The sequence below is a fragment of the Chelonia mydas genome, chromosome 3 (genome assembly GCF_015237465.2).
Source record: "Chelonia mydas isolate rCheMyd1 chromosome 3, rCheMyd1.pri.v2, whole genome shotgun sequence".
Taxonomy (NCBI): Eukaryota; Metazoa; Chordata; order Testudines; family Cheloniidae; genus Chelonia; species Chelonia mydas.
The window spans coordinates 125,751,921-125,774,616 of NC_057851.1; the positions used below are offsets into that span (position 1 = coordinate 125,751,921).

Consider the following 22,696-nt stretch of genomic DNA (forward strand, 5'->3'; position numbering starts at 1 on the left):
GATCTTCTATACTTTCCACAGTATGCATCCAATGAAGTGAGCTGTAGCTCACGAAAGCTTATGCTCAAATAAATTGGTTAGTCTCTAAGGTGCCACAAGTACTCCTTTTCTTTTTAGGGGACTTTATGGCTGCATGTGACAAGAATTTGATTTCCCAGTTTGCATTTTAAGAAGTGGTTTAATTAATTCACATATTGAGAAAATAATCCTTTAAACCAGTGGTTCTCAAACTTTAGCAACCGGAGGACCCCCATTTTGATTTAAAATTTTTCACAAAACCTGAGTCCCCCACTCAACCCCTTCCCCTAAGGCCCCCTCTTCTTCCCTCACCCTCTCCCAAGCTCGCCCCGACTCCGCTCCTCCCCCTCCCTCCCAGCGCCTTCTGCATGCCGCTGAACAGCTATTCCCCTGCGTGCAGGAAGCACTGGGAGGGAGGGGGAAGAGTTGAACAGCAGGGCTGGAGGACCCCCTGGAATACCCTCACAGACCCCAGTTTGAGAAACACTGCTTTAAACGAAGTCTCACTCTAGAAAACATTATCATCTGTAAATTAGGTTTGACACGCAACAAGATAGGTGTTCCATATCTGCATCAAAATTGGCACTCATTTTACACTCACACACTGGCAGGTATGAAGGTTGAGAGGTATGGTGCCAGGAAGGGAACATATCAGAAGCAAGCTGGAGACTTGGTGGTATCAGTGGAGTAAGGTCTCTAGGCTGCTCTAACCAACCACCACTGGGACTGGGTTGGTGCAAAAATCAGGAAGCCATAACCAGTTCCCTGATGGTCTCTTACCCCATTCCCCTGCAAATAGAGCAGGCTGGGCAAAGGGGAGAATTGAGTCTTCTAGACCATTCAAATCTTGGCCTCTACTTAGACTACCAACAAGAGTACCAATTATGTTGGAGGCTTTTTTGGTGATGCAGACCCTTGTCTATTGGTAAACGCATAGATGCCACCAAAATCATTTAATATTAGCTACCAAACTGTAATAATTTCTAGGTATTATTGACAAGGACAGAATGTGAAACTGCAGCTGAAAGACTCCATAGCCCATTTCCAAGCCATTAAGCCAAACACTCCACCATAGCAAGTTTTACATTCCAGTATAATCTTTTTGTTTCTTCACAAGAGTAGAAAAGAAAATACCTGTAAAAAACCAGAGGGATCATTTTCTTTGATTACTTCAAGACAGTATTCCATAAGCCCTGTTGACTGACGTAGCTTCAACGTACAGTGATTTATCTGGTCCCAAACAACCTGCAAATGAAGACCTCAGTACATTTCTCATAATCCTCTCAGTTTTCACTGAATCAAGTAAATTATTTCAGAAGCAGCAGCAGTGAATGGAAGAGAGTGTTAAACCTATGTTTGTTTTAGCTGCCATATGGGTATTACCCCATCTGCATCAGCTACACTTCTTTACTCTGTATTGTAAATACTGATAATTAGTTTGGCAAAATGTCATGTACAGGGAATCTCAATTATCAGAGCAGATAAAGTGTTGAATACCCAGGTCTGCTCATGGCTGAAGGAGTCAGGATCTAATAAGTGTAGAATTTGTTCACTGCACATGCAACCACACTTCCATTAAAATTTGAGCTTTTAATAACAAAATAACTGAAACCTAATATATTAAAAGAATAACTATGAGGACTACTGGGCAGTTTATATTCTATCATTCCCTTCACAATTTACAGTAGACCCTTGTTCATCCAGAGGAAAAGAATAAGAAAAGCACATCTCTCGTTTTTCCCCAACTTTGGACTTGTTTCTGCTCTCATACTGCTGTAAATCAGGAGTAAGTCCACTGCAGTCTATGGAGTTATTCAAGGTAAAAATGGTGTGAGAGGAGAATCAGGCCTTTTAGTGGGACATCACAAATTTAGGAAGTTGTGAGAATGGGGTTCCCAGAACATTGAGCTGAAGCAGTTTGTCCATTCCCTCTACATTGTGTTAATCAGACAATAGAAAAAAAATCTAAAATATTTATAATGCACCCAGAACTTGTAATATTTTCAAATACAGAGCTATGAGTTGCATGAAATTTCACCACAAAGAACCCTACTGATCACCACTCCAATCAGCCAGTTACATTTTCTCTTTCCTTCCCCTTTCTCTTATTTCTCTTGAGAAGAGAGTAAAAGAGGATCCCAGGATGTGTCTCACTGACACTTGAGATTCTGAAGGTTTAAAGAATGGACTAAATCCTGAAGTTTTTATTCAGTCCTTTCTCAAACAAGATTGCTTCTACAAGGTCAAAACCAGAGATGTAATAAGTGCTTGAACTGCCCATTGATTTCAGTGGGAGTTGTGATTACTTAGCACCTGTCAGGATTTGACCCATAAACTTCAATAAGAGTATTGCCTAAAGACTGAAGCACCAATTCAGCAAGTTACTTAAGCACATGCCTAACTTTAAACACAAGAATAATTCCATTGCAGTTATGCTTATGTACCTTGTTAAACTGGGGCCTGAATAAGGACTTCAAGATTTGGTCAATGGGAATTTTAACTGAGTAAGGACTTCAGGACTTGGCGTCATGTGCATTAACTCTAGGCTAAAGAGTCACTTCAATAGAAATATTTGTAGCCACACTCTCTAGAATGCTTACAACTCATAATAGTTGTACTCACCTTTAATTTGTGCTCACGGTCTTTGGTAACTTTTGTGAGCAGTTTTGCCTTTTGACGAGTTAATGCATCAACCAGGGCATCACACTGAGCAACCAGACAAGCTTCATAGTCCAACCCATTCTCCTAGAAGAAGGTGACAACCATATTCATCTACGAAAATGAATTTTTTACAGTAAAAGCTGTTATTTACCCAAACCAGTATACATGTTTTACATTAAGAAAATGTTTCCTTTCAAGAGTTTGGCACATCATGTTTCCTTTGTGATTCCATTACATATTGCACTGTTAACAACTGCTAGCTATAATATGCCTTAAGGGACACTGTCAAGATGATCATGCTACAAAATTAATTTATTGTAACCCCTTAATATACTAGCATTTTCCAGACAAATGAATGCTTAGGAGTCTCTATGTATTATTAAAATATTGTTCCAAATTCTGCTCTCAGTTACCTCACTGAAATGCCTCTGAAATCAGGGGGGTCGAACCATAGTAACTAAAGCAGAATGTACTCCACAGACTGATCCCAAGGGGAATAAACCAAGAATAAATATAATTCTTGAGATTGTGGTATATTGCCTCAAGCTGAGGGCAATATGCACAATCAAAGGAACAATTTTAACCTAAGCACTTTTTTTTGAGCTTCTTGTAGTTAGCACATGCTTACATCTTCCCTGGAAACATGAATTTGGTTAGCCTTTTAAAAATAATACACTGTAGATTTTAGTCCCGTAGCAGTGGAATTCACCTCTATACAGAGTACCAGCAGAAGGCATATGCAGCACTTTAGTCAGAGCTTAAGTGGGATTTAAATAGTACTAGGCTTTGGTCTGGCCCTCTGCACACAGGTGAATTTCACTCCTATGGAATTCACAACATAAAACTGGTTTAAATGGAAGTCATCATACAAGCTAAGCAGCTGCTCTTGAGGAGGGAAGGAAGCCTTCATGCACCTGCTTCCAGGAGACACTGGACTGACTAACTGCTTCTCCCCAAACCCCAGTTCAGCACTTAAGCTTTAGTGTGCTTAACTTTAAGCATGTGTTTAAATCCTATTTAAGTCAATGTCTCTCTCTGTTTCCCCCTTGGATTATATATTACTAATCTGATTTATCCACTTTGCCAAAATTAGATTTGTCCTATTGCCTTCCTAAAGGTTGGAGAACAATTCTTTACATTTGATATAGCCACTGATATCCACTTCTAACAGGCTGGCCACTGTGGTAGTCAGTTTTCCCAGGACAAGTATAGGTGGCAAAGTTCTCCATTGTCTTCTGCTTAGAACCCGAATTCAGAAAAACACTTAAGCATGTGCTTAACTTTAAGATTAAATCCCACTGAATCAACAGAGAGTCTCAGAGAAGAACTCATCTGTCAACAGATATAAACACTGATTCACCTCATGTGGGCATTTACACCTGTGCAAAGTGGGTGTGAAATACTACCAGTCTGATGGGAAGAGTTTTACATGCACTTTGCATTGGAGTAAATGATTCTAAAGTGAAAAGCAGTGGAAAATTAGGCCCAGTGATGATAAAGAGATAAAGTTACCAAAGGGTTTACAGTATTTTTAGACCGTTAACCTATCCATTTCTCTGACAAGGGTCTCTTTCAAATCAGTTATTAAAATCACAAGTGTTACTTTACAGGAATTAATTCTTGAATGCTTTTAGGTTTTAAATATAAATTAATCTATGAATATCCACAATTTGGTGCCCCAGTATGTATGGGTTATAAACACTGCTTTGTTTACGTTAGGACTACATATATGTCTTTTTATCTCTGGAAAAAAAATCAGTTTTAGAAAAAAACGGTTTGCCAATTTTACTTCAGTATTCTGGATCCATTGCCAAGCTAAATTAGGTTTAAATGGGCATCTTGTCTTAAGATGCAAGTGCCATCTCTTCTACAAAGTATCCCTACTTTGGGATATCAATAAACATTGGTACCAAATTCCTCTATTCTTGATCTTCCCTGTTGAATTGATTCAAGTGATAGAAAGGACATCTAGACAGGAAAGGAAAATGAAATTTAGTTCTATAGTCAATGGACCCAATTCTCTTCTTTCTTATATCACTTTTGCGCCAGTGTAACTCCCTTGACTTTGACAGTTTCTTCTGATTTACACCAACATTAGAGCAGCATCAAGCCTATGCTCTCATTTACACTGCCACAAATCAGGAATATCTCTACTGAAGTCATTGGAGTTACCTTACAGTAAAAACAGTGTGAGAGGAGAATCAGGCTTTGCGTAGCTATCCCTTACACACGCGTTACTTATTCCCGTCTTTTTCCCTTTGTTTCGGCTTTTCTCTTCCCCACTATTTATTTCAATCTACCTCCGGTTTTAGATTAAATTTTTTTACCCTCATCCTTATACCCTAAGCCATGATTCATGCAGCCCTTTCTCTGATTAAGGAGAGAAAGAACATTCTTCCCCTTGGAGCTGAATGCTCTGCCTCTTTGGCTATGTCTATACTGCAGGCACAGGCTCAGTGTAGCTCAAGCTGACATACCCAAGAGAGCTATGTCCCAGAACAGTGAAGTTTCAGTGGCGTATGCTTCAGTGCATATTAGGCCTGTGAATAGTCACCCATGGTTCTCTGCTAGCATGGGGAGCAAGGGACCAAGCTTGGCCTGAACTTAGATGAGCTACAACGAGACCACGGGTTAGCCCCAGCCCCTTTCCGCTTGTATCTGTCCCTCCTCTACTTGGGTTACACCTCCTGTATCTTCACTTTGTCTCTCACAAGATGATAGGGAAATGTAAGTTTCTGCACAGAGCTCGAGTCAGAATGAGTGCTCTTGTGGGTGACCCTGTCATGGGGACTACAACCCCCCCCCCCCCACACACACACACAAACACAGTACTTGTTGCAGCAGATGGGAGAAGACTGAGGATCTTATAGTAAGAGCAACAAGGCCCCTTAGAGAATCAGGGAAGAGGTAGTGAGGGCAATCGGGCAGGTTGTGAAGAGTGTGAGAAGAATAGTGTAAGGGACTTGAAAGTGACCTAAGAAGAGCAAAAGGAGAGAAGAAAAGCAGAAATCCACAGTCAGGGAAAAAAATAAAGAGCAGAGAAAGAAAAAGGAGGCTGTGAACCCAAGAGTAAGCCCTGGTCTACATTATGAGTTTAGGTCGAATTTAGCAGCGTTAGATCAATTTAACCCTGCACCCGTCCACAAGACGGAGCCATTTTTGTCGACTTAAAGGGCTCTTAAACTCAATTTCTGTACCCCTCCCAGACGAGGGGATTAGCGCTGAAATCGACATCGCCGGGTAGAATTTGGGGTCGTGTGGACGCAATTCGACGGTATTGGCCTCCAGGAGCTATCCCAGAGTGCTCTATTGTGACCGCTCTGGACAGTACTTTCAACTCAGATGCACTAGCCAGGTACACAGGAAAAGCACCGGGAACTTTTGAATTTCATTTCCTGTTTGGCCACGTGGCATGACCATACAGAGCTCATCAGCAGAGGTGACCATGCAGTCCCAGAATCGCAAAAGAGCTCCAGCATCGACTGAACGGGAGGTACTGGATCTGATCGCTGTATGGGGAGATGAATCCGTGCTATCAGAACTCCATTCCAAAAGATGAAATGTCAAAATATTTGAAAAAAAATCTCCAAGGGCATGAAGGACAGAAGCTATATCAGGGACACACAGCAGTGCCGTGTGAAACTTAAGGAGCTCAGGCAAGGCTACCAAAAAACCAGAGAGGCAAACAGCCACTCTAGATCAGAACCCCAGACATGCTGCTTCTATGAGGAGCTGCATGCAATTCTAGGTGATGCCCCTACCACTACCCCATCCCTGTACGTGGAGTCTCACACAAAAGGGATGAGGATTTTGGGGATGAGGCTGATGAGGTGGAGGATGAAACCATTCTCCCTGACAGCCAGGAACTGTTTATCACCCTGGAGACCCTCCCAACCCGGGCTCCCAGACTTTGAAGGCGGAGAAGGCACCTCTGGTGAGTGTACCTTTGTAAATATAATACATGGTTTAAAGCAAGCATGTTTAATGATTAATTTTCCCGGAAGACTTGGGATGCATTCGCGGCCAGTACAGCTACTGGAAAAGTCTGTTAATGTGCCTGGGGATGGAGCGGAAATCCTCCAGGGAAATCTCAATGAATGTACTCCCAAAGCCTTTGCAAAAGGTTTCTGGGGAGGGCAGCCTTATTCCATCCTCCATGGTAGGACAATTTACCACGCCAGGCCAGTAGCACGTAGTCTGGAATCACTGCATAACAAAGCATGGCAGCGTATGGTCCTGGTGTTTGCTGGCATTCAAACAACATCTGTTCTTTATCTCTCTGTGTTATCCTCAGGAGAGTGATATCATTCATGGTCACCTGGTTGAAATAGGGGAATTTTATTAAGGGGACATTCAGAGGTGGCCATTCCTGTTGGGCTGTTTGCCTGGGGCTGAAAAGAAATCATCCCCGCTTTTAGCTACGCGGCGGGGGGGAGCATTCATGCTGAGCTGTTCACGTTTGGCTGGCAGGGATCTTCCCTGATACTAGTCATGCAGTGGGAGGAGGGGTGAAGCGATCATCCCAGAGAATTGGGGGAGGGGTTTAGTTGGATTTGTGCTGCACGTTAACCCGAAAACTGCAGCCCCTCCTTTTAAATGGCCAACCTAATGAGTGCTTGAAATGGGAAAGGAGGGCGCTGCTGTTTGAAACCATTCACCGTGAAAGAGTCTACCCATTGTTCTCTAAAATGTGTCTTTTTAAATACTACTCTCCCTTTTTTTCCTCCCGCAGCTGCAAATGTTTCAATGCTCCCCCTATCATCTCCATCCCAGAGGCTAGCGCAGATAAGAAGGCAAAAAAAGGCACTCACGATGAAATGTTCTCTGAGCTCATGCAGTCCTCCTGCACTGAAAGAGTTCAGCAGAATGCGTGGAGGCAGACAATTGCAGAGTCCAGGAAAGCAGAAAATGAATGCGAGGAGCGGTGGCGGGAGCAAGATGATAGGTGGCGGCAGCAGCATGGTGAGAGGAGGCAGGAGGCAATGCTGAGGCTACTGGAGGATCAAACTGATATGCTCCGGCGTATGGTTGAGCTGCAGGAAAGGCAGCATGAGCACAGACCGCCGCTGCAGCAGCTGTGTAACCGCCCGCCCTCCTCCCCAAGTTCCATAGCCTCCTCACCCAGACGCCCAAGAACGTGGGGGGGGGCGCCTCCAGGCACCCAACCACTCCACCCCAGAGGACTGCCCAAGCAACAGAAGGCTGGCATTCAATAAGTTTTGAAGTGCAGTGTGGCCTTGTCCTGTCCTCCTCCCCCACCCCACCCGGTGCTTCCCTCTTCCCCCACCCCTCCTGGGCTACCTTGGTAGTTATCTCCCTATTTGTGTGATGAATTAATAAAGAATGTATGAATTTGAAACAACGACTTTATTGCCTCTGCAAGCGGTGACCGAAGGGAGGAGGGCAGTTGGCTTACAGGGAAGTAGAGTGAACCAAGGGGGCGGGTTTTCATCAAGGAGAAACAAACAGAACTCTCACACCGTAGCCTGGCCAGTCATGAAACTGGTTTTCAAAGCTTCTCTGATGCGCAGCATGCCCTGCTGTGCTCTTCTAACTGCCCTAGTGTCTGGCTATGCGTAATCAGTGGCCAGGCGATTTGCCTCAACCTCCCGCCCCAACATAAACGTCTCCCCCTTACTCTCACAGATGTTGTGGAGCACACAGCAAGCAGTAATAACAATGGGAATATTGGTTTTGCTGAGGTCTAACCAAGTCAGTAAACTGTGCCAGCATGCTTTTAAACGTCCAAATGCACACTCTACCACCATTCTGCACTTGCTCAGCCTATAGTTGAACAGCTCCTGACTACTGTCCAGGGTGCCTGTGTATGGCTTCAAAAGCCATGGCATAAAGGGGTAGGCTGGGTCCCCAAGGATAACTATAGGCATTTCAACATCCCCAACAGTTATTTTCTGGTCTGGGAATAAAGTCCCTTCCTGCAGCTGTTCAAACAGACCAGAGTTCCTGAAGATGTGAGCATCATGTACCTTTCCCAGCCATCCCACACTGATGTCCCTTGTGATCCACCAGTGCTTGCAGCATCCTTGAAAAGTACCACTTTCGGTTTATGTACTGGCTGCCAAGGTGCTCCGGTGCCAAGATAGGGATATGGGTTCCGTCTATCGCCCCACCAAAGTTAGGGAAATCCATTGCAGCAAAGCCATCCACTATGACCTGCGCATTTCCCAGAGTCACTACCCTTGATAGCAGCAGCTCAGTGATTGTGTTGGCTACTTGGATCACAGCCGCCCCCACAGTCGATTTGCCCACTCCAAATTGATTCCCAACTGACCAGTAGCTGTCTGGCGTTGCAAGCTTCCCGAGGGCTATCACCACTCGCTTGTGAACTGTGAGGGCTGTTCTCATCTTGGTATTCTTGTGCTTCAAGACAGGGGAAAGCAAGTCACAAAGTTCCATGAAAGTGCCCTTACACACACGAAAGTTTCGCAGCCACTGGGAGTCATCCCAGACCTGCAACACTATGCGGTCCCACCAGTCTGTGCTTGTTTCCTGGGCCCAGAATTGGCGTTCCACTCCATGAGCCTGCCCCACTGCCACCAGGATGTCCAAATTGTCAGGGCCCGTACTTTGAGAGAAGACTGTGTCCATGTCCGCATCAATCTCATCACCGTGCTGCCATTGCCTCCTCGCCTGGTTTTGCAGATTCTGGTTCTGAACATACTGCAGAATAATGCGCGGGGTGTTTACAATGCTCATAACTGCCGCGATGATCCGAGCGGGCTCCATGCTTGCTGTGGTATGGCGTCTGAGGAGAGCAGAGTTGCAGCGGAAGTGGTGGATGACGACGGTTAGCAGGCCTCCTGCACCGTCTGCTGAAAGCAATATGGCATCCACACGGAAAAAAGGCGCGAAATGATTGTCTGCCGTTGCTTTCACGGAGGGAGGGGAGACTGACGACATGTACTCAAAACCACCAGTGACAATGTTTTTGCCCCATCAGGCATTGGGAGCTTAACCCAGAATTCCAATGGGCAGCGGAGACTGCAGGGATAGCTACCCACAGTGCAACGCTCCGAAAGTCGACACTAGCCACTGTACTGTGGACGCGCTCCGCCGACTTAATGTGTTTAGTGGGGACACACACAATCGACTGTATAAAATCGCTTCTATAAAAATCGACTTCTATAAATTTGACGTAATTTTGTAGTGTAGACATATCCTAAGAGCACAGCTCTCTCTCACTCAGCAAGGGAGTAAAGGGTTTAACTTGCTGTCTGACTTGTATGGTGTTTAAATACAATGATAAAAACTACACATCTTTTATTCCACTGAGCAAATGTTTGTGTGTAAGACAGTTCTGCTGAGGGGTGAAAGTGGGAGGCTGTCAGTACTGAGGTATTTATTGGAGACAACCAGAATCATGCTTCTCAGTTCAAGCCATGGATCTGAATCCAAATATTACCAGTGTTCTGACTTGGTCAGATTTTGTGTTCCGGTTCAGACCCATTATAGAGATGGGCCCATGAAGTGGAGTTCAGTCCAACTCCAGATTCAAATTTTCTCAAAACTCAGAGGGTGGGGTGTCATAACCATAGGGCTAGCCTAAATTCCTCCTTACCTGTAAGGGGTTAAGAAGCTCAAGTAACCTGGTTGGCACCTGACCAAAGGAACCAATGGGGACAAAAGATACTTTCAAATCTGGGAGGGGAGAGGTTTTGTTTTGGGTTCTTTGTTTGTGTGGCTGTTCGCTCCTGGGACTAAGAGGGACCGGACATCAATCCATGTTCTCCAAATCTTCCTCAAGAAGTCTCTCAAATTTCAAACTTGTAAGTAACAGCCAGGCAAGGTGTATTAGTTTACCTTTGTTTTCTCAATTTGTAAATTTTCCCTTTGCTAGAGGGAGGTTTATCCCTGTTTTGTTATAACTTTGAAACTAAGGCCAGAGGGGGTTCCTCTGTGCTCTTTGAATTTTCTGATACTCTGTAAGGCTAACTACCAGCCTAAGTTTACAGAGGTGATTCTTTTACCTTTTTCTCTTTAAATAAAATTCTTCTTTTTAAGAATCTGACTGATTTTTCCATTGTTCTAAGACCCAGGGGTTTGGGTCTGTAGTCCCTTTGTAACCAATTGGTGAGGATATATGCTCAAGCCTTCCCCAGGAAAGAGGGTGTAGGCTCAGGGGAATATTTTGGGGGGAATAAGAGTCCAAGTGGTCCTTTCCCTGATTGTTTGTTAAATCATTTGGTGGTGGCAGCAATCCCAAGGCAAGAAAGAAATCTGTGCCTTGGGGAAGTTTTAACCTAAGCTGGTAAGAATAAGCTTAGGGGGTCTTTCATGCGGGTCCCCACATCTGTACCCCAGAGTTCAGAGTGGGGAAGAAACCCTGACATGGGGATTAGCTGCAGGTTTCTACTTTGGGTTCACCTCTAGGATTTTAGTAACATGGGGTGGAGATTCAGGGGGTCACAGTCAAGAATACCAGAACAGACAATTCCTGGTCATTCAACTCTAACTACAACAGTACCATTATGCATAACAATTTTCCACTGTTTCTGTTCATATGCATTAAGGGATTTTACAGCACAGTTTTAAATATCTTTAGGTTTCAAGAGGGCAAAAGTAGCTACTGACGGGGGCTAGGTGACCCAGTGGATCAGTGATGGACTATGGAGTCCTTCACCTGCAGCTCACTGCTTCAAAGCTGTCCAATGTGTATAGTGAGTGGCTAAAGTTCATTACCACCTGAAAGTTGTTTGGTGGCCTAAGGGACATGGGTTGGTGGTTCAGGCCAGTTCCTATCAGTCAGTTATACATATCACCTAAAAAAAAAAAAAAGTTAATCTCCCTTATTGGCACTTCTAGCAGAGCAAAAAAGGAACACAAAAGGTGGGGGATACAACATCCTGTGGCACTTCACATATGTTGGCAGCATTTGTGGTATAAACTCAATTTGGGGTTTTTTAAATAATTTAATTTTAGATCAAATTTTTATTTCTCAAACTCCTGCCTTCCCTTTCTGTGCAAAGCAGGAACTGGGGATTGCTCACTGATGACAAAAGGGCCAGAAGTAAAGCAGAAAGCACACAGTGGGTATACCATAGAAGCTATGCTAGAAAAGATCACTAGTTAGAATAATAATAATCCTCCCCTAGCGCCCTGGTAAATCAGTATAGGGAAGCAGGCACTGCTGCTGCATGTCCCAGACCTGTTCTATGGGTAGAGAGAGAGATGAAAATTCCCCAATATCCAGCAACTTTCATAAGCCTACATTCACTTGAAAAAAAATTGAGTTTCCCACTAGTTTTGTGCTCTTGTCGTGCAAATATAAATTTATGTTTTAAAAGACATTAATTAGCCTTTTGCCCGATGTAATGAGTCAAAATCCAATTATCAGAGCTGAACAGAAACATACACAACAATAATTTCCACTCAATCCGCCCCGAATTCATTTTGGCAGTGTTTGGGCCCTTTTTGTATTTTGACTTTCCACAAATATCCGAACTATTAAAATATAAGAATGTTCTCAGAAACAGCATAATTTAAGCAAATGTTGAACTATTCACGGGTAGTAAGTTTTGAATTTGTAAAAATTAGTATTTGTACCAAAACCCTGACTCTAAGAATTACATTCATCCAGTCAGTGAACAGAAGCACACCATACAACCAATGAGTCCAATCAGAAATTAAACAACACAGTTCAAACTTCCAATTTTGAATATCAACTTCTTGCAACAAATGGCATACAATCTACAGGCCAACAAATATTTGTAGACATTAGCTGATGAATAATTTTGCCTAACAAATACATTCAAGAAAAGAGTATGTTATTCCAGACAATTTTTGAACAGCAAGAGACTAAAGTCATCAAATAAATTATGCACTCAGCTCTAATGATTACTGTATTATCAAAACAACAAGTAGTATACAATTACCTGTATCTGCTGTAATATATTTTTCAGCTGAACCAAAAATTCTTTAGCTTCCTTTGCTTTATCTGAAACACCATTTAAAGCCTGAGACAGCTGTGTCTGTAAGAAACAGAATTTAAAATGAAAAATTAGAGATAAAATGCAAATGAATTCTTACTAATCCTTACTTCTTACAATTAAATGTTAAAAGGCTTACTTGGCATCACATGTATTCTTACTTGCGTAGAGGATCTGTGCTAGAAAAGAGCAAGCTAGAATTTCAATTGTAATAGATTTAGTAAGGGTGTGGGTAGAATCTCTGTGTGGGTAGTCAGTTATTGTCTCCATTTTCCAATTAAATGTAATGACTAGTTAAGTCACAACACTTACAAAAGCCTAAAACTGCTCACATATGCATGGAAATGATAGTATCTTATATTTACATAGTGTCGGTCATGCTGAAAAATCCCCAAATGATCTCAACTAGCAATTTCTTAACTCTAAGCCTGAAATTTTTACCAACTTTGTAGTGTCAGCTACAATTAAAATATATTAGAACTTTCATTACAAACCCTGTTTGTATAGTCTTGTAATATTGTATAAAAATTTCTTTTGGGGCTGAAAGCATCCATTCTTCAACTTAACCCAGAGGTGAATATTTCTGGAAAGATTGAGAAAAATTCCTTTACCCATTTTGAGTTATGAGAGGGTGAAAAAAATATATGAACTTTCACCATTGTTCGACAACTTTAAGCTAATGTTTTGTTTATGAATAATTTAAATGGCAGAATTTTACAACATGATATTTGAACTACAATTCTAGCCACAAGACTAAGCAACTTTAACTCCACCCCTTTGTGCATATGAACTACAATTATCTTCACATGACCACATATTAGTGCTCAAAGTATAAAACATGGCATTTGATAACTTTGTATTTAGCTGTGATACTCTGAACACATTTCCCAGAGCTGAAGAAGAGCTCTGTGTGAGGTCAAAAGCTTGTCTCTTTCACCAACAGAAGCTGGTCCAATAATAGATATTATCTCAGCCACCTTGTTTACTTGATAATAACCTTAGACACGTGCAGTATCTTGCACAACCATATTCATGTAACACACACAAAAATGCATTAAATTATTTCTCTGAAAAGTACACGTGAAGGCCCTGCTCCTGTAATTGCATCCATGGAAGCAGACCCTTGCCCCTGCATAGAGCTTCAATTACCTTTTCCCCCTCACAGATGAGATTGCAAGATCAGACTCTAGAGTATATTTAAACAACATACTACAGATGCAGAATAGCAAAACTGTCTAATTGTCAACTGCACTATGTTTTGTGTTATGTTATCGCAGATGTAACTTCAGGAACTCTTTCAATACTATATCAACCAGCAGTGCTTCATTAAAATAACTTGTGGAAAATATACTATGAGCCATATCCTCTGCTGCTGTTAATTGATGTAGCTGCATTGAAGCACATGGAGCTATGCCAATTTACACTAGCTGAGGATCTTGCCATTGATCTCTTACTACAATGTTAGCTCTTAGGCCCAGCGCCACAAAGGTACTTAGGTATTCTCTCTCTCTCTCTCTTTCTACCTCAATAACTGTTTAAATATTTATCTACAGTAAAATGTTAGATTACTCTGAAATCTTAGGTGCCAAGTGAGTTCAGGGACCTACAGAGTTCGGCAGGAGTTTTGTGGCTCGCAGTGGAGCGAAAACTGGGACTTAGATACCTAACTTTGTTGTTTAGGCACTTATGTACCTTTGTAGATGTGGGCCAAAGTCACCATTTATTCTCTGCTTGCTCCTTGGGGGAAGTGATTTACAGCTACCCTGACAAGAGCACAGCTCACTTCCCCCTTGTGCCAGCTCAGCTCTACCCAACCCCTCCCCTGCTCTACCCGTCCTTCACCCCTTCCTCCCTATGCACCTGCTCAACTGGGAGAGGGAAGACATTGGGTGCGCTGCTCCTCCTGCTCTATTTCCTATGCTTTGACCAATGCGGTAGGAAGCTCTAACACAACCACAGGAGGGTCTTACCTTATGTAGCCACATTAGGGGTAGGCACAAATTGGCCCTTAATGGGACATAGCATTGAAGGCTTAAGGAAGAATCAACCCTAATGTTTACCCTTCTGTTCATGGGAATGTTCCATATTAAGCCCAGTTATATGTATTGTACTGGTACCAAATTTGAAAATAGAATATCCTCTACTACAATTAACTTAAAAAGAAAAGGAGGACTTGTGGCACCTTAGAGACTAACCAATTTATTTGAGCATGAGCTTTCGTGAGCGTGAGCTGTAGCTCACGAAAGCTCATGCTCAAATAAATTGGTTAGTCTCTAAGGTGCCACAAGTCCTCCTTTTCTTTTTGCGAATACAGACTAACACGGCTGTTACTCTGAAACCTACAATTAACTTGTAACTAATCTAATAGGAAGAGCTATAATAATTATATTATTGCTGTCAGTACCTATGTATGTGTTTTTACAACTTCCTACTAAAATTCTTGGCATCTCACAAAATTTGAAGTAACAATGTCTGGTACAAAAGTTTACCAGGCTCATTGGGCCAAATTCTTATCCCTTGATAAGGTCCCTATATGCTACCAGAGCACCACAAAGGGGCTGGTGAAGATTCCCCCAGTTTTACATGCCTTTTGGTCACATGCCTGTACCCCACCACAGGACATATTTTTGCCAGCACCAGGTGGGAATGTGATGGAATGGTGTGACAAAGTATGGAGAGAGCGGGGCTGGACTGTGATGTGCTCTGCCAATCAGTGGCTAGTGGAATGGTCCCAACCGGACAAGTGTGCCTCAGCCACAAAACAAAGACAACTATAATTAGTCCATGACAAAAATATCATTGCCACCACTCCAACATCTAATCCCATCCCCAACATCAGAGCACAATGCATCCCACAGTATGGATGGGGCCAAAAACTAGGGTTTGTCCCACAGGTATCATGGCAGCCATTAAATTCTGAGTCAATCCAGATCAATCATCAACTACATGGATATTAATGTAACTGACCACATCCAGTCTCAGCTCCTCATATATAGCCACCATGAAGACCCTGTATATAAACTTGACAAAGACTGATCAAATAACTTGACCAAACTTTTCCACTCATTAAACAATTGCAGTTGTGCTACTGCAAGTAGAATATGAAAGCCAGTTCTCTGAGCACTAAACCCATTTAGAGATAATAGCCTTGTTTATTAAAACATTTATAGGGTAGTTTTTAAAGCAAATGGATTTAGGCATGTACTTTCCATTAAAACAAAATGGATTCAGATGCCTAAAACCTCCATAAGCCACTATAAAAAGCACCCTGTACATTCAGAGCTTTCTTTCAAACAGTGGAAGGATTTGCTTGAAGCTGAACAGCAAGTTACAAGCTCTATTAATTATGACAATTAATAATTCCTGACGAATGTTGTTCTATCCACATTGATCTTAATTTTAATATCTGAGTCCAGCAATGAAATAAGGATTCTGTAGATGGGTAAAAAGGTTATACTCTTATCAAATATAGTAACAGACAGATAACGAGGAGGACAAGTAATCAAATCTAGCTAGGCATAGAAGACTGATGTTTTCCCTGATTTTAGAAAATGAGACAGATAATTCTATCATTCTTTTTCAAAAGAAGAGTTCATTGCTCATTTATCTTTCTTTTTCTCCATCTATCATCATAGCAAATTAACTACTGATTACATCATATGATCCAGGCACTGAATTCTTAAAGAGCTTCCAAGTTTCTGGGAATGGAGGGTAGGGGTTTGGGGGCAATTCTGGTCTACCTTCTAAAGGGGCATCCATACTCCAATATTTGCCCTCAACTACTTGCTCATCTCCCTATGCATCAGTGTCCTAAACAGACCCCTGTCCAACTAAAGTTCCGATGCCATCTCTACTACAAGATCACACATACACAATAGTTATATTTTTGATGTACATGGCGGGACTCAACAGAAGTTGCAGAGCTGAGACTTGTTCACCATGCTTCCCCATACCTGCGAGTCAAAGGGCCCACAAGTTGAAATCTATCATTAGTAATATTATTAATATTTTTGTATTATAGTAGAGCCTAGAGATCCCAAATGTGATCATAGCTCCATCATACTAGGTGCTGTCCAAACACAAAGTACAATATCCTTCCCTCCGACAATAGGAGCACACAATTTTGATCAATCCCTTTAAAGCCTTCCTACCAGAACCTCAGCTGATATAAATCAATGATCCTCCACTGATTTATACCAAGGGAGGATCTAGCTCTGTGTCTGTATATTACATAATTTCTAACTTCTCCAAAATAATTTACTTATGGCAGATTCCTACATATATTTCTAGGGGAAAGTATCTTTATTAAAGTAATATGACTACAAAATGCTCATGGCGGATGAGCTAGATTATCTAGCAATAACATGTACAAACAATTAAATGTGTCATATAATTCTAAATACAATACTTTAATTTATGGTTGGCCAAAGTTACAGGACCCAGGAGGCAGTAAGTGTAAATTACTGCATCTGAAAACTTACTAAGGTCCAACTACAAATATCCAATTCCAAAATCCAACTATCTGAAAATAAACATGAAATGAGGGGTTAGACTGGCTCCTGTTGGCAGTTTCAATATTTTTATTTCCTGCCAAGTATATTGTTCTAGGATAATTAACACTTACAAGACATGAAAAGATTACTATCACAAAAATTAGTTAATTTTAGGTTATTTTACTGTTCTCTTTAGAACCTTTATCATAACATTCAAGCTACATATAACAAGAGAAAATCACATTCTGTGAGAACAAACTCTCAGGAGGAAAAGTGCAGTGAAAACACAAAACAACAGAATTTAGTTCATTCCTCTGACAAAGTCTGTAAGAAGAATGAGAAATGATTTAAAATGTATCTTGATCAGCACCACAGTTTATCACATCATTTCAAAAGGCGTTAATCAGTTGTAGCACAAGTAGACTCTAGTAGAATAAAAACTGGCTTCACAATCTACAAAACACTAAACACTTATGCATACTGAAGTCAATCATTGTTCATCAGGGGTTCGGCAGGCTCCTTGATGAAGACTTGCCACCAAAAAATCAGATTCTGCAATTAGCATAAATGGCAAAAGCTGTGAATTCATGACCTGAGGCTTATAAGTCAAGTGAATTTAATTCCTGAACACAAAAAAATCAAGTTATTCAGGAGATGGTTTAATGGTCTAAGTAAGTCCTTAGCTGGAAGTACTTTGACTCTGTTGAAACACAGATTGAAGTACTGCCAGGGCTGATTCACCCATTCATTCTTCTGATCAATAAACAAAGTTCTGTGCAGTGGATGCCATGTGGGATCTTTTCATGAGTCTTTACAAATTGAAGCCCAGTGTGTTCTGCATCAGCACTACTGTGTGGGGGAGCCAGGGATCAGGGCACAAGAAGTGATCCATTTTCTACCCCTATGCAGTAGCCAGAAATTATCACAGACCCTCTCATTACCTCCACAGGTGCTAATCATACCAAAGAGAACAGGGAGGGGGTGAGCCTTTCCTCTGCAGTAACCAACAGAAGGAAGCAAGCTGCCCCACCTGAAGGGTTGTAGCAGTTGGGTGCTCACCCTCCATGAGGGAGGGACCCGCCTCAGTGCTGCTGTATGGATAGTTGTAATGTGCTGAGGATGACAAGCACTCTATAAATGTAAAATATCAATCATTAATTCTTAATCGAGTCAGTGTCCAGGCTTCCTGGCGAGTCTGACAAGCTTCAAATCAATTTTAAGACAATCATCTCTTGGTCTCTATCCAAAAAATATATGAAACAACCTCAGCTCCATCTTGCACACAAATATCAGCAAACTTATGTGAAAGTACTATCTCCCACAACCCCCAGACAGGTTCAAATTATAATGAGTATTAATACTAGGGATGAGTGAACCAGACTGGAACAATCTGTGAACTGGCCAAGCCTTCATCTGTCCCATAACCAAACACTACCATCACTAGTTTTTGGATCAATGTGGATAAGAGCCTCACCTCCTCCATCCTTAACTGCCATCATGACTGTGGATCACAGCCACCATACAACCCTCTAAAAGACCCTAGCACGACTTGCAAATAAACATCTACACACCTTCCCTCTCTGCAGCCCTCCAGCGGGTCCCGGCAACCTTCTGTCACTGATACATTTATAGCAAAGTGACAGATAAAGATGCTATCGAAGGCCCAACAACTGTCTGCCTCTCTAATTTAATTTGGATTGGGAAGAAAGCAGATTTGGTTTGAGATTTGGAAGTTGAGATGTTATGGCCTAATGCAACATCACAAAGAGGGAGCGTTTGGGTTACTAGAAGGTCATGAGAAGGGAATATGCTGCCCAGGGTCTAATGGAGGGTCAATAAGAAGGGAGGAAGGACCAGGGGCCTATTGGAGAGTTGCGTGAAGGGAAAAGAAAGCGGAAGGCTATCAGAGAATTATGGAAATGAGGTAGCCTCAATGTTCAGATAAACATCAAGACACTAGGGTGAGTCACCCAGAATCGCCCTCTTATCTCACCCGCCTCAACAAGAACTGTCACTGACATAGAATACTTCTTTCTCATTGTGGGGCTAGATCCTTGGCCCCATTAAAGATACATTGTGTTACTCTGGTGGCATAAAGTGTACCGCTGCCCTGAAGGGGTAACAGGATTCCGCCAATACAGGGGAATCTTGGGTGGGGTATATCTGGTGTAGCCAGGTTTATATCAGCCCCCTTTCACAGAAGGTGTATTGGGGCTGGCTGGAGTTGGGAGGGGACATTCTGAGAATGTCCCTGTTGGATCATATTAAAGAAGTTCTGTACTAAAATCACAAATGAGTTTGATTCCCCATAGTTTAAATTCCAGGGTATTACTAATAAAGAGGTCTCTTGGCTTTTGGTCTCTTGTTTTTACTGTTTCTCTCCCTCTCTGTGTGAAACTTGCAAGGTGCTAATTGTGTTAGTACATCCTAAGACAGAGTCTGTTCTCAAAGCAATACTTTGTAACAACAACTACTCACACAGAGAGAGACTCAAAGCAATACTTTGTAACAACAGAAACAGCACCCAGAGACTCCCCGCCCTTTTGTTGTATTCATCTCGCTTTGTTAACAATTGTGATTAAAATAGAGATAGAGGATGTATGTGGATGGATGCTTGGTGTGGATAATAACTGAATGATCAGGGAGGTGCCAGCCTAAGAATCCAGTGTCCATTGGCCAAAGAAGGCATCAAGTGGAAACAACGAGAGGACCCCCTGAGGGCAGACTGGAATCCACCCAACAGCCTCAAGGATGGGAGAACCAAAGAACAACACGGAGCCATCAGGAACGTGCCATCTGCTGATTGATTCAGCAACAGCATGATAAAGCAATTCCCATAGACTAGCATAGGAATAAATCCCTATAAAAATGGACTCTAGAAACTGAGAACTTTGGGGTCTGATTCTGCAAACCAACTTCCAGGAGCATCAGATGTGCATCTAACAAGGCCCTGCTCCCTCCCCGTGTCCAGGCCACCTGGCCAGTGGCTTGGCATGAGCAACTCTAAGGCTGGTAACTATGATAACAACGTTGCAGAACCTGTGTGTGTGTGTGTGTATGAATGAATGTGTGAATAAATATGAAACTGAATGGAATGTTATAGCTATAACTAACTGCTTACTTTCTGTATTTCTTTCTGTATTCACAATAAATGTGGCATTTTGCCTTTTCTCCTCTAGTAAGATCCTGCTGGTTTTTATTTTATTTGCATAACATCCCAGTGGTGTGCTGGGGGAATTCCAGGACTAACCTTGTCTAGGGGACTCTTATAGACAGCATAAATTGCAGCAGTCCTGGGGCTGCTCTAATTTGAGCGAAGGGCCAGTTTAACCCCCTGCCTGCTACAGGAGTAGGGGAGGAGTAAAGGTAACTGAGAGCCACCTTTATCTCCTCCCACCTCAGCATGATCTTGGGCAGAGGAGGATTGCAGAAGCCAAAACAGAGCCCCAGTCTGGGGAAAGTGCTTGGAGGTCTGGAGCTGGAGGGTGTTGGAGAAGAGGCCAGTGGAGCTAATGATCAGAGACCTTCCCCCCCGGCCATGAAGGCAGGGCCGTGCTGCTTGGGTTGGGGTGGGCACCCCCACGCCCCCGAGCTTACCTTGTGCTGTTTCCACATAGCCCCCAGGGCTTTCACCTCGTGCTGGCCATGCTTGCCCTCCTCCAGGCACTGGTAGCAGACGGGGGTGCCGCAGCTCACGCAGTACATGCTGTAGTTCTCCAGCTCGTGATCGGCGCAGGTGGGCAACTTGCGGGCGCCCCCCGCCGCCTTGCCGCCGCCGGGCCCGCCCGGGAGGCTGGGCGGGGGCAGCAGACGGTGCTTGGCGAAGGGCCCCCGGGTCGGGTGGCACTTGAGCTGGCAGGCGGCGCAGTACAGCACCTCGCACTGCTCGCACGCCACGGCGGCCGCCTCGGGCGGGCTGCGGTCGCAGAGCTGGCACTTGGCGGCGGCCCGGCCTTCCTGGTAGCGCTGCACGATGGCCTCCAGCAGCCGGTTGCGCGGGAAGCCGCGGAGGCCGCGCGGGTCCAGGGAGGCGCTGCGGTGGCATTGCGGGCAGGTGAGGGACGAGCTGGGGCCCGCCCCGCGGGGAGCCGCCGCCGAGGAGGAGCCGGCCGGGGCCGGCCCCAGCGGCAGCACCCGCACCCCGTTGGGGGACTTGAGGCTGGGGGTGTAGGAGCCGTAGCCGCTGTCGCTCTCGCTGTGCAGGCTCAGCTTGTCCGCGTGCTCCCCGCCGCCGCCGCCGCCGCCGCCCCCCGCGGCGCCCTCAGCCTCCGAGCCCGCCGCCGGCCCGGCTGCCGCGGCCCCTGGGGCCCGGGGCTGCAGCAAGGCGGGCAGGTGCTGCTCGCGCTCGGGCGTCTGCACGGCGATGGTGCGGGCGCAGGGCAGGCAGACGTTGTGCGAGCAGGGCAGGATGATGGGCTCCCGGAACAGCGAGCCGCACACCGGGCACTTCAGCTCCTCTTCCATGGCCGCGGCGCCGGGCCGGCCGGGTCAGCAGACAGGCCCGCCGAGGCGGCGATCGCTGCCGCCTTCCCTGCCCATGCCCCAGCCTGGCCCCCGGCGCTCGGGCTCAGCACCCCGGGGGAGGGACAGCGGCTGGCTGGGCGGAGGCGGCGGAGCTCCGCACGCCGGGCTGCACAGAGAGCCGCTGCTCCAGTGGCGCGCGCCCGGCGGGGCTGGACAGCTCCTGAGGCGCTGACCTGGAGAGGAGGCGCTGGCGCTGCAGCGGCAGGAGGCTATTGTTTATTGCCAGGCAATTTCCTCGCCCGTGGTGTGTGTGCAGCGCGCGGAGCGGAGCGGGCTGGGTCTCCACCGCAGCGAGTAGTACGGGGGGGGGGGGGGGGGGGGGGGAGGAACAAAGGGCGGGAGTAGGCTGTGCCGCAAATAAGGGATGGCTCGCTGGCTGGCCGAGTCTGGAGCCAGCGATTCCTTCAAAGGGACTGTGCTGTCATGGCTTTATCGGTTTAAAAATTCCATTATTAATGGGAATAGACAGAGAAAAGGAGGAAGCTTGAAAGCGAATAACAAACCAAAAAAATATGTTTCTTTCGATACATTTCTTATCATGCTCCAACCCAAAGGCGAGCCACAAAACGTTCAGGCATTGTTAGAGAGAATGCAAGGGGGGAAGGGGTTGTTGCTATTATAGGCATGAATCTTGGTTGGCTGCTCCATGCACAAGCAATGGGAGTGGGAATCATGAGTAAAGAAATGCACCAGAGCTAGTAGCAATGTAACCCAAACCGAAATTTGCTGAGAAAATAAATCAGAGATGCCAGCTGAGAGTTTTGTGAATTGAAAATAAGCATCATTATAAGAAAGGAACCAGTGGTGGGAAATCCCCCATCTGTTTTGTTTGTGCTCCATATGTTTAGAGGGGATGTAAGGGTGGTTTATTAACAGAATGAAGAGATTATAAATAGAAATGATTTCACTACTTTGGGTAGATTATACGGTTTTGTGAGTCCCATCATGATTTAATATATAGTTTGGTTAAAAGCCACATTCATATTAAATTCCATCCCACCAGCAGACTTATTGTTTTTGTATTTAAATGTTTGTGGGTTGTCTTAAAAGAGA

The 22,696-nt window shown here is 44.2% G+C and overlaps 1 protein-coding gene across 6 annotated transcripts in view; it reads right to left on the reverse strand.

Moving 5' to 3' along the window:
• Positions 1 to 21,882, reverse strand: part of TRIM67 (tripartite motif containing 67) — a 57,444-nt gene extending 35,562 nt beyond the window's left edge. For all 6 annotated transcript variants that reach the window (XM_027833279.3, XM_043543264.1, XM_043543265.1 and 3 more), the window contains exons 1-4: positions 20,717 to 21,882; positions 12,573 to 12,668; positions 2,641 to 2,763; positions 1,153 to 1,263 (exon numbers count right to left, since the gene is read on the reverse strand). In XM_027833279.3, coding sequence (XP_027689080.2) covers positions 1,153 to 1,263; positions 2,641 to 2,763; positions 12,573 to 12,668; positions 20,717 to 21,583 — 1,197 coding nt within the window. In that variant the 5' untranslated portion in view covers positions 21,584 to 21,882. The remainder of the gene's footprint in view (positions 1 to 1,152; positions 1,264 to 2,640; positions 2,764 to 12,572; positions 12,669 to 20,716) is intronic.
• Between the last annotated feature and the right edge of the window lie 814 nt (positions 21,883 to 22,696).